Raw genomic sequence first — 20,554 nt, forward strand, 5'->3', positions numbered from 1 at the left:
CTCCGGCCACGGCCGTGCTTGTTCCCCACGCAGGAGAGCTCAACAAGGAGCAGGTGCAGCAGCACGCGTACCTCAACGTCGTGGGCATGGTGGGCTCCATTGACAACGACTTCTGCGGGACCGACATGACCATCGGCACCGACTCTGCCTTGCACAGGATAATCGAGGTCGTTGACGCCATCATGACCACTGCCCAGAGGTAACAGATGCACGGGAGCCCGGGGAGGGGCCATTGGGGTAGATGTGCTGCGGTGTAGACGTCTGTGTCAGCCCCGGAAGGCTCCCCAGACGGGTGTTCTGTGCTGTGGTGTAGACCTCAGTGCCGGATCTGGGTATTTCCCTCAAAGGGGTGTTCTGTGTTGCCGTGTAGACGTCTGTGCTGGCTCCAGAGGGTTCCCGAGACCCGTGTTTTGATACAGTCTTGTTACTGAATGTTAGAAACCAGAGCAAGAAAACTATTTCCCATTGTTTGCTCTTACCCCTGATTTTAGAATAAAAAAGTGTTTCCTGGAGGAGACAAAATAATCATAAGGGGAGGCCCTGTGCAAGGTGTCCTGCAGGAACAGCGGACTGGATGTGGCCCCTTGTCCTCTGGCTCAGTTGGTGCTCGAGGACCCGGTGGGCTTTGGACGAGCCCAGCGGTTGTTCCTAGCACCTGGCGTGCTCCCTGGAAGGGCATAGCCCAGGCCGGCTCCCTGTCCCATGTGTGCTGAGCGATGCAGCCCGTCCTGCTCCTCGACAGGAGCACAGAGGTGTCCCGGGAGTGGGAGTGTGTGTAGGCGAGCAAACACGTGCTGTAAAGTGTGTAACCCCAAACAAAGCCCCTTTGCTCGCAAGAGCTCGGAATGCTAGTGCGGTGGCACAGACTTATAAAAACGGGCCCTTTTTGGAAGCTTAGGTGCCTGCCATCATCATGAAGCAGGCTTTCTGTACTACCTGGCAGCGAAAGTACTTTCCTCTTTGCTTTTCATGCTGTTCCCAGGGGTGGTAAGTGGATCTTTCCTTTGTCTCTTTTCCAGCCACCAGAGGACCTTTGTTCTCGAGGTTATGGGGAGACACTGCGGGTACGTATGTGTAGACACAATTTGGATGGTCCCCCGAAAGCTCTGTGCCCCATGGTGCAGAACACCCCCCCGCCCCCCGGCAGGAGTCTGCGGTTCCCACTGCACGCTCTTGTCCAGACTGCCCAGGGCCGTCTCCGAGCTGTGAGTACCCGGCCGGAGCCTTACAGAATCGGTGCTCTTTCCAAATAGGTACCTCGCCCTGGTGAGCGCCTTGGCCTGCGGAGCGGACTGGGTGTTCCTTCCAGAATCCCCACCAGAAGAAGGCTGGCAGGAGAATATGTGCATCAAGCTCTCAGAGGTAACGTGCGTCCTGTGCCCCTCGACTGCCAGGGGCTCTGACCGCGATGTGCGGCAGCCTGTGGGGTTCCCGGTCTGGACCCAGTTACAAGCAGGTGGAAACTCTGTGGTTCTAAAGGGAGTTAGAGCTTGTCACGTAGGGTCTGCATATACTGGCTACTCGTATGTCCAGCTGCTCCCCAGTGTCGCAGAGGGTGCCGGAGAAAAACCCCCAAAACTTTGTTTTTCACGTAAAGCAGCAGCTGAAGTTTGACGTAGTCGTAAGTAGAGCGATGGCTGTGAAGAGAAATCGGAGTTGGGGAGGACATCTGTCTCCCGTTCCGTCTCCACTCACCAGTGTGAACAGACCCGTGTTTTGACCCCAAATTGCATTTGTGCACAGCGCTGCATGGCTCAGGTCACAGCCCCTCCTGGGCTGTGCGGTCCCCGCCACACTGGGCATGCGTCAGGTGTGATGGTGGACCAGGTACTCGGAACCAGGCTTTTCCTTCTGTCTGTAGTCTGTGGCTGCCTGTGTCCCCCACTCGGCATTATCAGTGGAGGGCGCGTTTCCCTGCGGGAAGGCTTTTGAGGAGGGCATACGAGCTTAGCTCCTGGGACAGAAATCCCGGCGTGGGGTGCATTTCTCGGCCACGTCATCACCGTCCTGCAGGTGCATAATGTAAGCATATGGCACAGGCTAGTTATGGCTGTATTCAGCAAGCACATATGCTCTGCATGCAGCCAGGTCACGTGTGCGGTGAGATTGCCACCACCTCCAAGGTGACAGGTTCCAAGAAAGGGTCCTGAGCAACGTGCCCAGTGAGCTTTGCTGACCTAAACACGACATAAGGAGCTGCTGATGACCGCCGTAGCTCTGCTGGGGACAATCGTGCCCACAGGAAGGTGGGGCTCAGCTGCGGGAGACTGGGGAATGCAGGAACACCCTAAGTCCCAGTATTGCCATGGACATAATCAGTCCACTCATTGTTTCTCAGTTCCCACCTGGGGACGTGGGCCAGCTCCTGTGGGATGATTCGTGGCTGGCTGTGTGATATTAGGGGTGGCACTGGTCTTAGACTGGCACTTCTATGTGCTCTGAGGACATCACCAATCCCGCGGGATGTTCCCTGTGGTCGCTTCCCCCAGGGGCCCTGCCTGTCCCCTGGCGGTCCTTCCTTCCTCCCCCCTGACAGCCCCAGGCCTGGTCCAGGGCATTGCGGTCACAGGCCAAGTTCTGGCAGCAGCCCTTGGGGACGGGCACACGCGCCTGCTCCGAGGCTGTGCACAGCGGTCAGAAGGTCAGGGTAAGGTGGTCGGGCTCAGGCCCTATGTGGTTTTTAGGTGCTGAGTTTAGGATTTGGCTGTTATTTCTGTAACTGTGTGGTCTTGTGTGCAAACCTCCTTGGGTTTCAGATGTCATGAACTGTCAGCTAGGACAAGAAAAAGAACGTATTGGGGTCCTCACATTAAGTGTCAGTGGACGTAAGACAGATGGCTTGGACTCCCTTGTGCAGAAACACTTGATCTCATCCTAGCTGTAATTAATTTTTATTGGTCGTGGATGCGACACTGTAAGAATTTCCCCAAATACTCGTCAGGTGAGTTGGCCTAGTTAGCAAGCCTCAGAGCATGCCCCAAACCCCAGGCATTTTGGTGTGAAGAGGGAAGGCCTCTCTGAGGCCTCACAGGTCCTAGGGTTGGGTCTCGGCCCTGCCACCCACAGGGTGACCCCACGTTCCCAAGTCCTGAGTTCCCGGGGCACTGCTGCTGGCCCCTTGTGCTGTCGCGAGGACTCTGGGAATGAATGCGTCCAGGCGGGGGGCGGGAGGCGTCCGCACACCTGTCCAGGCACGACGGCTTATCTTTCCATGCGTGTAGATGACTCTTGTTCTAGAAGCCTCTGGAATATGTTTTATGGATGATGTGGGGCTCTGTGGCCGACCCCGTGTTCGTGAACACGTCATGATCCCTCTGTAGCCACTTCTGTACACCTTTTAGAAAATACTTCTGTCTAGTGAGCTCTTCAGAGACGAGCATGTTTCTACCTATTAAATAGCAAAGAGCCCAGCACCAAACAGCAGGTGTGCCCGAGGTGCCCCGTGGGGGGATGGGCGAGCCTGCTCAGAACCGCCCCCTGGGTGACACGCCCTGCGTGACACTGCCCACACTGAGCCTCACAGCCCCCACGGAAGGGTCTTTGACTTGGGACGGGATAGAGAACAGACTTGCAGAGAATGATTTCAGGGTGTCGCTGGATGACAGCCGCCGTGAGCCTGTGGGGACGGCAGGTGTGGGCGCCATGCCAGCCCGGCTGGTCCCGAGCAGCTGTGGCTGCCCGACCTCCGCGTGCTGCTCCTCGCCCCTCCTGCCCCCGCGCAGGCCTAGGGCTCTGAGCTCCGATGGCAGCGGCCGGCTTTCATGGATGGGCTCACAGTGGGGTGGTGGGGAGCTCTGGCTTGTGGGGAGATTGGAAGCCTGGTTTGCAGTATAGACATGCTGCGGGGGCCCATCACTGAGGTCACTGCTTCTGGGGCCAAGTGGCAAAGGAGCATGGCCCCCAGCCTGGGTCTGCCTGGCTGCTGGCCGGTGTCTGGGGCGATCTCACAGGTCCCTCCCGCCCCCTGCCTCCTCCAGCTACGCGCTCAGAGCGCCTTTACCTGCCCAGATGGTCGGAAACCCTGCTTGCGAAATTAGGTGACGATTTCCACCTGGAAAGAGGCCAGTTCACCTGGGGCAAAGGGCCCTGGATTTGTTTGTTGTTCAAACGGTTTAGATGTTCGAGGGTGTTCATTTTCTGTTCCCTCTAGAACCGTGCCCGGAAAAAAAGACTGAATATCATCATTGTGGCCGAGGGAGCCATAGATACCCAAAATAAACCTATTACCTCTGAGCAAATCAAGGAGGTGAGTGTGTCCAATTTTGCAATTATCCTCGGGCGCCAGCTTGGAAATGGGAGATTTTAACGGGGCTGGCAGGGTTCACATTTGAAACAGTGTATTATTATCATGAAAACACTTTTTGTTCTTCCTGATACTTAAAGATGTTTTTGTAATGACTCATGACTTTAACGGCATGAGTCTCCTGCAGCTCCCGCCGCATTGTCGGGAATATTCCCAGAGGCCCTGGAGCTCCCCTGACAGTTGTGGAGATGCAGCGGGGTGGGGACGGGGTCCCAGCTCCAGGCACCAGCTGCCCCGCCAGTGATGAGGCTCGGGCGCTGGGGGGGGTGGTGCACCCTCGGTGCTTTTGCAGATGAGAGCACCTGTTACATTTGTACCTGTGCCATGCCCGGCCCCGCGGAGGGACCACCCAGGAAGTCCTGTTGCTGCACGGCTCGCTGGAAGGTGCTGGCTTGTGGCACCAGCTCCGGGGGGCGGGAGGGATGGGCCAGGCTGTCCAGTTAGGCAGGTGACTGCACACGTTTCAGAGGGAATGCTGGGAGACAGACAGACCGACAGATGGGCAGCTTGAAGCTGTCCATCACAGCAAAGGATGGTATCAGCTTGGCTTTGCAAAGTGGTTTCTCCGTCTTGCCTCCTCTTCCTTCCCTGACGCANCTTGGCTTTGCAAAGTGGTTTCTCCGTCGTGCCTCCTCTTCCTTCCCTGACGCGCTGAGCACCTGAACCCCGGCATGTGGGGAGCTGTCTGTGAAGGCGCTGTGCCTGCACGGATAGAAGTAATAAGGGCGAAGGTTTTCTTTCCCACTTAAGCAGAGTTGAGAGCGAATCATGTGCTAGCAGAGCGAGGGGGGCCGCAGGCTGCACGTAACCCCCACTCTGTTGTTCTTACAGAGGAGGAGCTGAGGTCTGGTGAGGACGGGGCCCTGGCCCAGCCACCAGCGGCGCTCTCATGGGGCCCAGCCCGAGGTGGCGCCTCGGTTGACCACGGCGTGCCTTTCATATACAGCTGTGCCAGCATAGGGCGACCCAGGGAAACGTCTCCATGTCTGTACACTATCAGGGAGGCCGTGTCTTTTTTTAAAAATCATGTTACTAGTGTTCATTTGCAAGGTAGGAGAGATGAAGATTTTATGGGATAATAAGAAGCATTCTTTTTTTAAAAAAGTTCAGCTCACCATTAAACTAAACATCCTTTCAGGAAGTGAAATTTAGAAACTAGAATTTTTTTCCACGTCGGTGTGAAGCAAGAGTAGAAAGACCTCTGGGGCCCCAGCACCCTGTATGAGGTGACCTCCTGTGTTACATGCTGTGTTTCCTGCAGCTCGTGGTCAAACAGCTGGGGTACGACACGCGGGTGACCATCCTTGGACACGTGCAGAGAGGCGGGACTCCTTCGGCCTTTGACAGGATTTTGGTAAGTGAGGGTGGAAATTGTCAGGTGCCTTCACCTGGGAGTGAGGAGGAACGGTTTGCCACAAAGACCATCCCGCTCAGAGCATCTGGGCCTGAGCCGTGTGTGGGTGGCCTGTCCTGGACATGCTAACCACGCTCGGCCTGAGCCGTGTGTGGGTGGCCTGTCCTGGACATGCTAACCATGCTTGGCCCCCAGTCACACAGATTCCCCAAACGTGGGGCTTGAGGATGACCGGGACTCCAGAGAACAAAGCCTGCGTGCAGGTGCCTAGACACAAGCCCCGGGGTCAGCAGAGATCCAGTCTACATTCATGGGTGTTGGTCTTGGGTGCTCTCTGCGCCTCTGACCTTTCCCTTCACTCCCCCGCACCAGCCACTTCCTAGTGGGGTGCAAATCTCCTTGTTGGAGGGGGGTTAAAAGTAACACCCAGTCCAGGAGGATGGAAGGCAGGTTGGCTCACGGGTGTGTCTGCTGGAGGCACCCTGGTGGTGCCTCTGTGGAGCGGGGATGGGAGGGCATGCTGCCTTGGCCTTTGACCTTGTCTTTGACCTTCGTGATGGGTCATTTCCAGGCCAGTCGCATGGGGGTGGAGGCTGTGGTCGCCCTTCTCCAGGCCACCCCGGAGACCCCGGCCTGCGTGGTGTCGCTGAGTGGGAACCAGGCCGTGCGCCTGCCGCTGGTGGAGTGTGTACAGATGGTGAGTTCTGGGCGTCCACGCGCTCACGGATTAGTCCAACATGGGCTTCAGTGAGCGTCCCCTGGGCACGAGCTGCTACCCGCGGGGAGGCAGGAGGCTCTGAGGTCGCGGGTCCCTGGCACATAGCGTAGCCTCCACTAAGGTGAGGTCAGTCTGTCAGGAGGGAATGCGTGCAGACGAGGACAACGCGTAGGAACACAGGTCTGTGGGGACTCTGGGGGAGGGCGTCCCGGGGGCAGGGGGACAAGGCTGAAGCTCTCTGATTTCAGCCGCTCCTGCCCGCCTGTCCCCTAAGGACCTTCCAATCGGAGATGCGGCCATGGAGCAGCTAACGCCGGTGACATCCTGACGTGCCCTGGCCTCCTTCAGGCCCTGGGAGGGGGTGCCCTGGACGTAGAGAAACAGGTTATGGTTTTCTAGGTCCTTGGCCAGCTGAGGAGGTGGCTGTGAGCTGCATTAGACGTTGTCCCTGTCTTTACTCTCCAAAACCTATCCGTGACCATCCTTTCCCTTGGCGTTTCCGGCAGCTCTGAGTGAACGTATCGTGTGACTTAGGTGATTACGTAGTTACGTCCAGGAGCTTACTGAAAGTAGCCATAGAAACACTTTCCAGAAGCCACTGGGGGTAAATAAATGTGCACACATGTGTGTGCGAGCGTGCGCGTGCACCCGCTGTCTGTCAAGAGCCTGGCACATTCCTAACAGCACGGTGGCAGCGGAGGTCGGGGTGTATCTCTTAGCGCACAGTTGAGAGAGTTGAAGTCNAACCGGCTTATCTTTGCTGTGTGGCCGTGCCTTCGCCCGGCTACCCCTCGCCGTGCCCGGACGCTGTCTCACCACACTCGCGGTCACTAACATGGGCTCCCTCCACAGGGGCGCCAGGCTCACGACAGGAGCCTGCACTTGAAGGAGACGCACAAATGGGGGTTTTGTAAGCGCGTTGGTGGTGTGTGTGTGGAGGAACCCTGCTTTTTTCCCAAGTACAACTAGGAATCTTTCCTTTTGGAAAAACCAAATGTGAAAAATCACGACTTCTCGCTCCGGGGAGCTTGATGATCCAACTTGAGTTCTCCGAAGATTCACCCTTTTAAAAGGGTGGGGCGGGCAGATGGGCAAAAATAAATCCCTTCGGCTCACAGGTTTCTGTCTTCCCTGCACGTACGTGAGCTCTGATGGAACAGGGGCCTCGTTCCGGGGGCTGCTGGACACGCTGCTTCTCTGGCTGCAGCTGCTGGCCGGCGCTGGGTCCATCTGAGGCTGGGTGGGCGTGGGGTCCGGCCACCCCACACTGTACCTCTCCACCACAGGCCTCCTGGATGGCTGGGTCATCTGCATGTTCACCTGACCGCGGTCCTTGTCTCCAGACCCTCCCTGGAGTCCCCTGGGCGTGATGCCCGTGCCTTTGTCCGCCGTACCCACACTTGACCAACTTAAAAGACTACACGAGGGAACCTAGATTTCGCAGGTCGTGCGTGTATACAGTGGTGTTCACATGTGCTGAGCTCTGCCGCTTCCTCTCCTGCAGGAGGAAGATGAATACACGTGATTTTATGTGTTTTCCAGGGAGGGACCATTATTGGCAGTGCTCGTTGCAAAGCCTTCCGCACTCGGGAAGGTCGCCTGAAAGCTGCTCATAACTTGGTTGAGCGGGGCATCACCAACCTGTGTGTGATCGGCGGGGATGGAAGTCTCACGGGGGCCAATATCTTCCGGAAAGAGTGGAGCGGGCTGCTGGAAGAGCTGGCCCAAAATGGTACGCCCCTGCCTCTGTGCGTTGCTCTAGTGGGTTTTCTGTTTCCTCCGTTGCGCTTCTGTTCCCTGCAGAGAGCTTTGACCTTCACCCATCTGACCGTAGAGAGGCATTAGGTGGTGATGGCACAACTCTCCTGTCCGCCACCTGCGCACTTGACCCTGTGCCTCCGAGCACAATGAGCTCTGTGTTCTTGGTCCTGCTCCGTGCCAGGAACCACCCACCCACGGCACAGTTCAGGCAGTGCTCATGACGGCCATCTGAGCTAGGTTTCCTGTGTGTCCCCACCTTGCAGGAGAGAACCGGGGGGCAGAGGGAGGGCGTGCTGGGCTGCCCTTTACCCACCACTCTGTTCCTCCCGCTCCAGCCGGGGACTCCTGAATGTCCACTTGTTGCAAGATTTCAGTTCACATGGAGCAAACGCTCTGCTGGCAGATCTTCCCGTGTCACTTCTCTGGCTGCAGGGACAGCATTCTCAGGAACCCCCTGTGTGCTGGGTCCCTGCCTGTCCTCATTCCGTTTAGCACATCTGCCAGCCGCGCAGTGTTTGCTGAGGTCCCTGCCAACAACCAGCCCCACATATGGAGAAACCAGTGTCCCTAAGTACCGAATTCTGTGTTGCGGCCACGTCCTCACTCAGAGGCACGCGTGCCCGAGGCCATGGCCGAAGACAGGTCAGGTGCGACCCGCCGGCCGCCGGGTCCAGACCCTTCCCTTTCTGTTAGTGTCAGGCCCCCATGCACCCATCTGGCCCCTCGCCCCCCTCCTCCATCTGTCCATGGTTCAGAAACCAAAACCACACGGAGGAAGCCAGTCTGGAACCCCGGCTTTCTCTACCCGGGGCGCCCTGTTTCTCAGCAGCCCGGCGCCCGTGGAGTCGGCGCGGCTCCGGCCACGGCCGTGCTTGTTCCCCACGCAGGAGAGCTCAACAAGGAGCAGGTGCAGCAGCACGCGTACCTCAACGTCGTGGGCATGGTGGGCTCCATTGACAACGACTTCTGCGGGACCGACATGACCATCGGCACCGACTCTGCCTTGCACAGGATAATCGAGGTCGTTGACGCCATCATGACCACTGCCCAGAGGTAACAGATGCACGGGAGCCCGGGGAGGGGCCATTGGGGTAGATGTGCTGCGGTGTAGACGTCTGTGTCAGCCCCGGAAGGCTCCCCAGACGGGTGTTCTGTGCTGTGGTGTAGACCTCAGTGCCGGATCTGGGTATTTCCCTCAAAGGGGTGTTCTGTGTTGCCGTGTAGACGTCTGTGCTGGCTCCAGAGGGTTCCCGAGACCCGTGTTTTGATACAGTCTTGTTACTGAATGTTAGAAACCAGAGCAAGAAAACTATTTCCCATTGTTTGCTCTTACCCCTGATTTTAGAATAAAAAAGTGTTTCCTGGAGGAGACAAAATAATCATAAGGGGAGGCCCTGTGCAAGGTGTCCTGCAGGAACAGCGGACTGGATGTGGCCCCTTGTCCTCTGGCTCAGTTGGTGCTCGAGGACCCGGTGGGCTTTGGACGAGCCCAGCGGTTGTTCCTAGCACCTGGCGTGCTCCCTGGAAGGGCATAGCCCAGGCCGGCTCCCTGTCCCATGTGTGCTGAGCGATGCAGCCCGTCCTGCTCCTCGACAGGAGCACAGAGGTGTCCCGGGAGTGGGAGTGTGTGTAGGCGAGCAAACACGTGCTGTAAAGTGTGTAACCCCAAACAAAGCCCCTTTGCTCGCAAGAGCTCGGAATGCTAGTGCGGTGGCACAGACTTATAAAAACGGGCCCTTTTTGGAAGCTTAGGTGCCTGCCATCATCATGAAGCAGGCTTTCTGTACTACCTGGCAGCGAAAGTACTTTCCTCTTTGCTTTTCATGCTGTTCCCAGGGGTGGTAAGTGGATCTTTCCTTTGTCTCTTTTCCAGCCACCAGAGGACCTTTGTTCTCGAGGTTATGGGGAGACACTGCGGGTACGTATGTGTAGACACAATTTGGATGGTCCCCCGAAAGCTCTGTGCCCCATGGTGCAGAACACCCCCCCGCCCCCCGGCAGGAGTCTGCGGTTCCCACTGCACGCTCTTGTCCAGACTGCCCAGGGCCGTCTCCGAGCTGTGAGTACCCGGCCGGAGCCTTACAGAATCGGTGCTCTTTCCAAATAGGTACCTCGCCCTGGTGAGCGCCTTGGCCTGCGGAGCGGACTGGGTGTTCCTTCCAGAATCCCCACCAGAAGAAGGCTGGCAGGAGAATATGTGCATCAAGCTCTCAGAGGTAACGTGCGTCCTGTGCCCCTCGACTGCCAGGGGCTCTGACCGCGATGTGCGGCAGCCTGTGGGGTTCCCGGTCTGGACCCAGTTACAAGCAGGTGGAAACTCTGTGGTTCTAAAGGGAGTTAGAGCTTGTCACGTAGGGTCTGCATATACTGGCTACTCGTATGTCCAGCTGCTCCCCAGTGTCGCAGAGGGTGCCGGAGAAAAACCCCCAAAACTTTGTTTTTCACGTAAAGCAGCAGCTGAAGTTTGACGTAGTCGTAAGTAGAGCGATGGCTGTGAAGAGAAATCGGAGTTGGGGAGGACATCTGTCTCCCGTTCCGTCTCCACTCACCAGTGTGAACAGACCCGTGTTTTGACCCCAAATTGCATTTGTGCACAGCGCTGCATGGCTCAGGTCACAGCCCCTCCTGGGCTGTGCGGTCCCCGCCACACTGGGCATGCGTCAGGTGTGATGGTGGACCAGGTACTCGGAACCAGGCTTTTCCTTCTGTCTGTAGTCTGTGGCTGCCTGTGTCCCCCACTCGGCATTATCAGTGGAGGGCGCGTTTCCCTGCGGGAAGGCTTTTGAGGAGGGCATACGAGCTTAGCTCCTGGGACAGAAATCCCGGCGTGGGGTGCATTTCTCGGCCACGTCATCACCGTCCTGCAGGTGCATAATGTAAGCATATGGCACAGGCTAGTTATGGCTGTATTCAGCAAGCACATATGCTCTGCATGCAGCCAGGTCACGTGTGCGGTGAGATTGCCACCACCTCCAAGGTGACAGGTTCCAAGAAAGGGTCCTGAGCAACGTGCCCAGTGAGCTTTGCTGACCTAAACACGACATAAGGAGCTGCTGATGACCGCCGTAGCTCTGCTGGGGACAATCGTGCCCACAGGAAGGTGGGGCTCAGCTGCGGGAGACTGGGGAATGCAGGAACACCCTAAGTCCCAGTATTGCCATGGACATAATCAGTCCACTCATTGTTTCTCAGTTCCCACCTGGGGACGTGGGCCAGCTCCTGTGGGATGATTCGTGGCTGGCTGTGTGATATTAGGGGTGGCACTGGTCTTAGACTGGCACTTCTATGTGCTCTGAGGACATCACCAATCCCGCGGGATGTTCCCTGTGGTCGCTTCCCCCAGGGGCCCTGCCTGTCCCCTGGCGGTCCTTCCTTCCTCCCCCCTGACAGCCCCAGGCCTGGTCCAGGGCATTGCGGTCACAGGCCAAGTTCTGGCAGCAGCCCTTGGGGACGGGCACACGCGCCTGCTCCGAGGCTGTGCACAGCGGTCAGAAGGTCAGGGTAAGGTGGTCGGGCTCAGGCCCTATGTGGTTTTTAGGTGCTGAGTTTAGGATTTGGCTGTTATTTCTGTAACTGTGTGGTCTTGTGTGCAAACCTCCTTGGGTTTCAGATGTCATGAACTGTCAGCTAGGACAAGAAAAAGAACGTATTGGGGTCCTCACATTAAGTGTCAGTGGACGTAAGACAGATGGCTTGGACTCCCTTGTGCAGAAACACTTGATCTCATCCTAGCTGTAATTAATTTTTATTGGTCGTGGATGCGACACTGTAAGAATTTCCCCAAATACTCGTCAGGTGAGTTGGCCTAGTTAGCAAGCCTCAGAGCATGCCCCAAACCCCAGGCATTTTGGTGTGAAGAGGGAAGGCCTCTCTGAGGCCTCACAGGTCCTAGGGTTGGGTCTCGGCCCTGCCACCCACAGGGTGACCCCACGTTCCCAAGTCCTGAGTTCCCGGGGCACTGCTGCTGGCCCCTTGTGCTGTCGCGAGGACTCTGGGAATGAATGCGTCCAGGCGGGGGGCGGGAGGCATCCGCACACCTGTCCAGGCACGACGGCTTATCTTTCCATGCGTGTAGATGACTCTTGTTCTAGAAGCCTCTGGAATATGTTTTATGGATGATGTGGGGCTCTGTGGCCGACCCCGTGTTCGTGAACACGTCATGATCCCTCTGTAGCCACTTCTGTACACCTTTTAGAAAATACTTCTGTCTAGTGAGCTCTTCAGAGACGAGCATGTTTCTACCTATTAAATAGCAAAGAGCCCAGCACCAAACAGCAGGTGTGCCCGAGGTGCCCCGTGGGGGGATGGGCGAGCCTGCTCAGAACCGCCCCCTGGGTGACACGCCCTGCGTGACACTGCCCACACTGAGCCTCACAGCCCCCACGGAAGGGTCTTTGACTTGGGACGGGATAGAGAACAGACTTGCAGAGAATGATTTCAGGGTGTCGCTGGATGACAGCCGCCGTGAGCCTGTGGGGACGGCAGGTGTGGGCGCCATGCCAGCCCGGCTGGTCCCGAGCAGCTGTGGCTGCCCGACCTCCGCGTGCTGCTCCTCGCCCCTCCTGCCCCCGCGCAGGCCTAGGGCTCTGAGCTCCGATGGCAGCGGCCGGCTTTCATGGATGGGCTCACAGTGGGGTGGTGGGGAGCTCTGGCTTGTGGGGAGATTGGAAGCCTGGTTTGCAGTATAGACATGCTGCGGGGGCCCATCACTGAGGTCACTGCTTCTGGGGCCAAGTGGCAAAGGAGCATGGCCCCCAGCCTGGGTCTGCCTGGCTGCTGGCCGGTGTCTGGGGCGATCTCACAGGTCCCTCCCGCCCCCTGCCTCCTCCAGCTACGCGCTCAGAGCGCCTTTACCTGCCCAGATGGTCGGAAACCCTGCTTGCGAAATTAGGTGACGATTTCCACCTGGAAAGAGGCCAGTTCACCTGGGGCAAAGGGCCCTGGATTTGTTTGTTGTTCAAACGGTTTAGATGTTCGAGGGTGTTCATTTTCTGTTCCCTCTAGAACCGTGCCCGGAAAAAAAGACTGAATATCATCATTGTGGCCGAGGGAGCCATAGATACCCAAAATAAACCTATTACCTCTGAGCAAATCAAGGAGGTGAGTGTGTCCAATTTTGCAATTATCCTCGGGCGCCAGCTTGGAAATGGGAGATTTTAACGGGGCTGGCAGGGTTCACATTTGAAACAGTGTATTATTATCATGAAAACACTTTTTGTTCTTCCTGATACTTAAAGATGTTTTTGTAATGACTCATGACTTTAACGGCATGAGTCTCCTGCAGCTCCCGCCGCATTGTCGGGAATATTCCCAGAGGCCCTGGAGCTCCCCTGACAGTTGTGGAGATGCAGCGGGGTGGGGACGGGGTCCCAGCTCCAGGCACCAGCTGCCCCGCCAGTGATGAGGCTCGGGCGCTGGGGGGGGTGGTGCACCCTCGGTGCTTTTGCAGATGAGAGCACCTGTTACATTTGTACCTGTGCCATGCCCGGCCCCGCGGAGGGACCACCCAGGAAGTCCTGTTGCTGCACGGCTCGCTGGAAGGTGCTGGCTTGTGGCACCAGCTCCGGGGGGCGGGAGGGATGGGCCAGGCTGTCCAGTTAGGCAGGTGACTGCACACGTTTCAGAGGGAATGCTGGGAGACAGACAGACCGACAGATGGGCAGCTTGAAGCTGTCCATCACAGCAAAGGACGGTATCAGCTTGGCTTTGCAAAGTGGTTTCTCCGTCGTGCCTCCTCTTCCTTCCCTGACGCGCTGAGCACCTGAACCCCGGCATGTGGGGAGCTGTCTGTGAAGGCGCTGTGCCTGCACGGATAGAAGTAATAAGGGCGAAGGTTTTCTTTCCCACTTAAGCAGAGTTGAGAGCGAATCATGTGCTAGCAGAGCGAGGGGGGCCGCAGGCTGCACGTAACCCCCACTCTGTTGTTCTTACAGAGGAGGAGCTGAGGTCTGGTGAGGACGGGGCCCTGGCCCAGCCACCAGCGGCGCTCTCATGGGGCCCAGCCCGAGGTGGCGCCTCGGTTGACCACGGCGTGCCTTTCATATACAGCTGTGCCAGCATAGGGCGACCCAGGGAAACGTCTCCATGTCTGTACACTATCAGGGAGGCCGTGTCTTTTTTTAAAAATCATGTTACTAGTGTTCATTTGCAAGGTAGGAGAGATGAAGATTTTATGGGATAATAAGAAGCATTCTTTTTTTAAAAAAGTTCAGCTCACCATTAAACTAAACATCCTTTCAGGAAGTGAAATTTAGAAACTAGAATTTTTTTCCACGTCGGTGTGAAGCAAGAGTAGAAAGACCTCTGGGGCCCCAGCACCCTGTATGAGGTGACCTCCTGTGTTACATGCTGTGTTTCCTGCAGCTCGTGGTCAAACAGCTGGGGTACGACACGCGGGTGACCATCCTTGGACACGTGCAGAGAGGCGGGACTCCTTCGGCCTTTGACAGGATTTTGGTAAGTGAGGGTGGAAATTGTCAGGTGCCTTCACCTGGGAGTGAGGAGGAACGGTTTGCCACAAAGACCATCCCGCTCAGAGCATCTGGGCCTGAGCCGTGTGTGGGTGGCCTGTCCTGGACATGCTAACCACGCTCGGCCTGAGCCGTGTGTGGGTGGCCTGTCCTGGACATGCTAACCATGCTTGGCCCCCAGTCACACAGATTCCCCAAACGTGGGGCTTGAGGATGACCGGGACTCCAGAGAACAAAGCCTGCGTGCAGGTGCCTAGACACAAGCCCCGGGGTCAGCAGAGATCCAGTCTACATTCATGGGTGTTGGTCTTGGGTGCTCTCTGCGCCTCTGACCTTTCCCTTCACTCCCCCGCACCAGCCACTTCCTAGTGGGGTGCAAATCTCCTTGTTGGAGGGGGGTTAAAAGTAACACCCAGTCCAGGAGGATGGAAGGCAGGTTGGCTCACGGGTGTGTCTGCTGGAGGCACCCTGGTGGTGCCTCTGTGGAGCGGGGATGGGAGGGCATGCTGCCTTGGCCTTTGACCTTGTCTTTGACCTTCGTGATGGGTCATTTCCAGGCCAGTCGCATGGGGGTGGAGGCTGTGGTCGCCCTTCTCCAGGCCACCCCGGAGACCCCGGCCTGCGTGGTGTCGCTGAGTGGGAACCAGGCCGTGCGCCTGCCGCTGGTGGAGTGTGTACAGATGGTGAGTTCTGGGCGTCCACGCGCTCACGGATTAGTCCAACATGGGCTTCAGTGAGCGTCCCCTGGGCACGAGCTGCTACCCGCGGGGAGGCAGGAGGCTCTGAGGTCGCGGGTCCCTGGCACATAGCGTAGCCTCCACTAAGGTGAGGTCAGTCTGTCAGGAGGGAATGCGTGCAGACGAGGACAACGCGTAGGAACACAGGTCTGTGGGGACTCTGGGGGAGGGCGTCCCGGGGGCAGGGGGACAAGGCTGAAGCTCTCTGATTTCAGCCGCTCCTGCCCGCCTGTCCCCTAAGGACCTTCCAATCGGAGATGTGGCCATGGAGCAGCTAACGCCGGTGACATCCTGACGTGCCCTGGCCTCCTTCAGGCCCTGGGAGGGGGTGCCCTGGACGTAGAGAAACAGGTTATGGTTTTCTAGGTCCTTGGCCAGCTGAGGAGGTGGCTGTGAGCTGCATTAGACGTTGTCCCTGTCTTTACTCTCCAAAACCTATCCGTGACCATCCTTTCCCTTGGCGTTTCCGGCAGCTCTGAGTGAACGTATCGTGTGACTTAGGTGATTACGTAGTTACGTCCAGGAGCTTACTGAAAGTAGCCATAGAAACACTTTCCAGAAGCCACTGGGGGTAAATAAATGTGCACACATGTGTGTGCGAGCGTGCGCGTGCACCCGCTGTCTGTCAAGAGCCTGGCACATTCCTAACAGCACGGTGGCAGCGGAGGTCGGGGTGTATCTCTTAGCGCACAGTTGAGAGAGTTGAAGTCCAGAAGGGGAGTAACTTGCCCGAGATCCTCCCGTTGAGAGGGGCAGAGGCGGGCGTGAGCGCTTCCCCAGCACCCCCCCCACCACCGCTGCCCCACCTCCTGTGACCCTGTCCCTTGAGAGGCCGGTTCTGCCATGCTGCTTGCTTGCCACAATCAAATTAGGAGTTGCTCAGAAGGCTGTCTGGGAGCCTGGTTTCGCTCTGGCTTTGCTGTCCTGGAGATTTCAGCATCTCCCTCCGGCATTGCTGCCCCCCGCCCCCAAATCCGTCTTTACCAAGCCGCCTGAGCCGGGCAGGCCCAGACGTGTCCCTTGCAGCCGGCAGTGGCAGGTGACTCGCTGACCTGGGCTGCCAGGTCGGCGTGAGGGGGGCGGGCGGACAGGAGCCGGCAGGGCACGGCAGCCCTCGTCGTCCGCAGACGTCTGAGTCTTGACATGTTCTCTCTTCCTTGTGTGTTTGAAGACCCAGGAAGTGCAGAAGGCCATGGACGAGAGGAGATTCAAGGACGCTGTGCAGCTCCGCGGGAGGTGACTATCCGAGGGCCCTGCGTTCCTCGGGCTGCTGCTCGCACGTGCTCCAGGGCTGTGCTCCTTCCGTCCCACGGGACAACGTCAGAGGCTGGGACAGGCCGCAGGGCGCCGCTCTGCAGCTCGAGGGCCCTGATGGGTAGTTGGGGGACTGGTTGCTTTCCGGCCGGTGGGGTTGTTGAGAATTCAGCGAGGTGCAGATGGGAAGTGGCACGTACCCGTTGTCACTGGAAATACCAGGGCTGCCTCCTTGCCCCGAGCGCCCCGAGCAGGTGTGTGCGGCCTGTCTGCGTCTGGCACAGGCCGTTCTCCCAGGGGAGCCCCTCACGTTCTACCCACCCTCTAACCTTGGGCCCAATGGCACCCTTTCCTTCCAGGAGCTTCGAGAGCAATCTGAACACTTACAAGCGGCTCGCCATCAAGCTGCCAGACGATCAGATTGTGAAGGTAGGTGACATGGCGCGCTGTCCCGAGAGCCATCCCACATTCCCCGCGGACCCGCGCCTCCTAGGCTACGCGCCTGCCATGTGCTTGTGGCATGTGTGGCNCGTAGAGAGGCATTAGGTGGTGATGGCACAACTCTCCTGTCCGCCACCTGCGCACTTGACCCTGTGCCTCCGAGCACAATGAGCTCTGTGTTCTTGGTCCTGCTCCGTGCCAGGAACCACCCACCCACGGCACAGTTCAGGCAGTGCTCATGACGGCCATCTGAGCTAGGTTTCCTGTGTGTCCCCACCTTGCAGGAGAGAACCGGGGGGCAGAGGGAGGGCGTGCTGGGCTGCCCTTTACCCACCACTCTGTTCCTCCCGCTCCAGCCGGGGACTCCTGAATGTCCACTTGTTGCAAGATTTCAGTTCACATGGAGCAAACGCTCTGCTGGCAGATCTTCCCGTGTCACTTCTCTGGCTGCAGGGACAGCATTCTCAGGAACCCCCTGTGTGCTGGGTCCCTGCCTGTCCTCATTCCGTTTAGCACATCTGCCAGCCGCGCAGTGTTTGCTGAGGTCCCTGCCAACAACCAGCCCCACATATGGAGAAACCAGTGTCCCTAAGTACCGAATTCTGTGTTGCGGCCACGTCCTCACTCAGAGGCACGCGTGCCCGAGGCCATGGCCGAAGACAGGTCAGGTGCGACCCGCCGGCCGCCGGGTCCAGACCCTTCCCTTTCTGTTAGTGTCAGGCCCCCATGCACCCATCTGGCCCCTCGCCCCCCTCCTCCATCTGTCCATGGTTCAGAAACCAAAACCACACGGAGGAAGCCAGTCTGGAACCCCGGCTTTCTCTACCCGGGGCGCCCTGTTTCTCAGCAGCCCGGCGCCCGTGGAGTCGGCGCGGCTCCGGCCACGGCCGTGCTTGTTCCCCACGCAGGAGAGCTCAACAAGGAGCAGGTGCAGCAGCACGCGTACCTCAACGTCGTGGGCATGGTGGGCTCCATTGACAACGACTTCTGCGGGACCGACATGACCATCGGCACCGACTCTGCCTTGCACAGGATAATCGAGGTCGTTGACGCCATCATGACCACTGCCCAGAGGTAACAGATGCACGGGAGCCCGGGGAGGGGCCATTGGGGTAGATGTGCTGCGGTGTAGACGTCTGTGTCAGCCCCGGAAGGCTCCCCAGACGGGTGTTCTGTGCTGTGGTGTAGACCTCAGTGCCGGATCTGGGTATTTCCCTCAAAGGGGTGTTCTGTGTTGCCGTGTAGACGTCTGTGCTGGCTCCAGAGGGTTCCCGAGACCCGTGTTTTGATACAGTCTTGTTACTGAATGTTAGAAACCAGAGCAAGAAAACTATTTCCCATTGTTTGCTCTTACCCCTGATTTTAGAATAAAAAAGTGTTTCCTGGAGGAGACAAAATAATCATAAGGGGAGGCCCTGTGCAAGGTGTCCTGCAGGAACAGCGGACTGGATGTGGCCCCTTGTCCTCTGGCTCAGTTGGTGCTCGAGGACCCGGTGGGCTTTGGACGAGCCCAGCGGTTGTTCCTAGCACCTGGCGTGCTCCCTGGAAGGGCATAGCCCAGGCCGGCTCCCTGTCCCATGTGTGCTGAGCGATGCAGCCCGTCCTGCTCCTCGACAGGAGCACAGAGGTGTCCCGGGAGTGGGAGTGTGTGTAGGCGAGCAAACACGTGCTGTAAAGTGTGTAACCCCAAACAAAGCCCCTTTGCTCGCAAGAGCTCGGAATGCTAGTGCGGTGGCACAGACTTATAAAAACGGGCCCTTTTTGGAAGCTTAGGTGCCTGCCATCATCATGAAGCAGGCTTTCTGTACTACCTGGCAGCGAAAGTACTTTCCTCTTTGCTTTTCATGCTGTTCCCAGGGGTGGTAAGTGGATCTTTCCTTTGTCTCTTTTCCAGCCACCAGAGGACCTTTGTTCTCGAGGTTATGGGGAGACACTGCGGGTACGTATGTGTAGACACAATTTGGATGGTCCCCCGAAAGCTCTGTGCCCCATGGTGCAGAACACCCCCCCGCCCCCCGGCAGGAGTCTGCGGTTCCCACTGCACGCTCTTGTCCAGACTGCCCAGGGCCGTCTCCGAGCTGTGAGTACCCGGCCGGAGCCTTACAGAATCGGTGCTCTTTCCAAATAGGTACCTCGCCCTGGTGAGCGCCTTGGCCTGCGGAGCGGACTGGGTGTTCCTTCCAGAATCCCCACCAGAAGAAGGCTGGCAGGAGAATATGTGCATCAAGCTCTCAGAGGTAACGTGCGTCCTGTGCCCCTCGACTGCCAGGGGCTCTGACCGCGATGTGCGGCAGCCTGTGGGGTTCCCGGTCTGGACCCAGTTACAAGCAGGTGGAAACTCTGTGGTTCTAAAGGGAGTTAGAGCTTGTCACGTAGGGTCTGCATATACTGGCTACTCGTATGTCCAGCTGCTCCCCAGTGTCGCAGAGGGTGCCGGAGAAAAACCCCCAAAACTTTGTTTTTCACGTAAAGCAGCAGCTGAAGTTTGACGTAGTCGTAAGTAGAGCGATGGCTGTGAAGAGAAATCGGAGTTGGGGAGGACATCTGTCTCCCGTTCCGTCTCCACTCACCAGTGTGAACAGACCCGTGTTTTGACCCCAAATTGCATTTGTGCACAGCGCTGCATGGCTCAGGTCACAGCCCCTCCTGGGCTGTGCGGTCCCCGCCACACTGGGCATGCGTCAGGTGTGATGGTGGACCAGGTACTCGGAACCAGGCTTTTCCTTCTGTCTGTAGTCTGTGGCTGCCTGTGTCCCCCACTCGGCATTATCAGTGGAGGGCGCGTTTCCCTGCGGGAAGGCTTTTGAGGAGGGCATACGAGCTTAGCTCCTGGGACAGAAATCCCGGCGTGGGGTGCATTTCTCGGCCACGTCATCACCGTCCTGCAGGTGCATAATGTAAGCATATGGCACAGGCTAGTTATGGCTGTATTCAGCAAGCACATATGCTCTGCATGCAGCCAGGTCACGTGTGCGGTGAGATTGCCACCACCTCCAAGGTGACAGGTTCCAAGAAAGGGTCCTGAGCAACGTGCCCAGTGAGCTTTGCTGACCTAAACACGACATAAGGAGCTGCTGATGACCGCCGTAGCTCTGCTGGGGACAATCGTGCCCACAGGAAGGTGGGGCTCAGCTGCGGGAGACTGGGGAATGCAGGAACACCCTAAGTCCCAGTATTGCCATGGACATAATCAGTCCACTCATTGTTTCTCAGTTCCCACCTGGGGACGTGGGCCAGCTCCTGTGGGATGATTCGTGGCTGGCTGTGTGATATTAGGGGTGGCACTGGTCTTAGACTGGCACTTCTATGTGCTCTGAGGACATCACCAATCCCGCGGGATGTTCCCTGTGGTCGCTTCCCCCAGGGGCCCTGCCTGTCCCCTGGCGGTCCTTCCTTCCTCCCCCCTGACAGCCCCAGGCCTGGTCCAGGGCATTGCGGTCACAGGCCAAGTTCTGGCAGCAGCCCTTGGGGACGGGCACACGCGCCTGCTCCGAGGCTGTGCACAGCGGTCAGAAG

At 57.9% G+C, this 20,554-nt stretch overlaps 1 protein-coding gene across 1 annotated transcript in view; it reads left to right on the forward strand.

Moving 5' to 3' along the window:
• The window catches only part of PFKP (phosphofructokinase, platelet), a 76,300-nt gene that overhangs the window by 20,883 nt on the left and 34,863 nt on the right, over positions 1-20,554 (forward strand). Inside the window, 5 exon segments of the mRNA XM_034644089.1 lie at positions 4,151-4,246; positions 5,565-5,657; positions 6,229-6,354; positions 16,515-16,579; positions 16,957-17,026. Of these exon segments, the coding sequence (XP_034499980.1) occupies positions 4,151-4,246; positions 5,565-5,657; positions 6,229-6,354; positions 16,515-16,579; positions 16,957-17,026 (450 nt within the window).

The sequence above is a fragment of the Ailuropoda melanoleuca genome, chromosome 15 (genome assembly GCF_002007445.2).
Source record: "Ailuropoda melanoleuca isolate Jingjing chromosome 15, ASM200744v2, whole genome shotgun sequence".
NCBI classification, from domain to species: domain Eukaryota; kingdom Metazoa; phylum Chordata; class Mammalia; order Carnivora; family Ursidae; genus Ailuropoda; species Ailuropoda melanoleuca.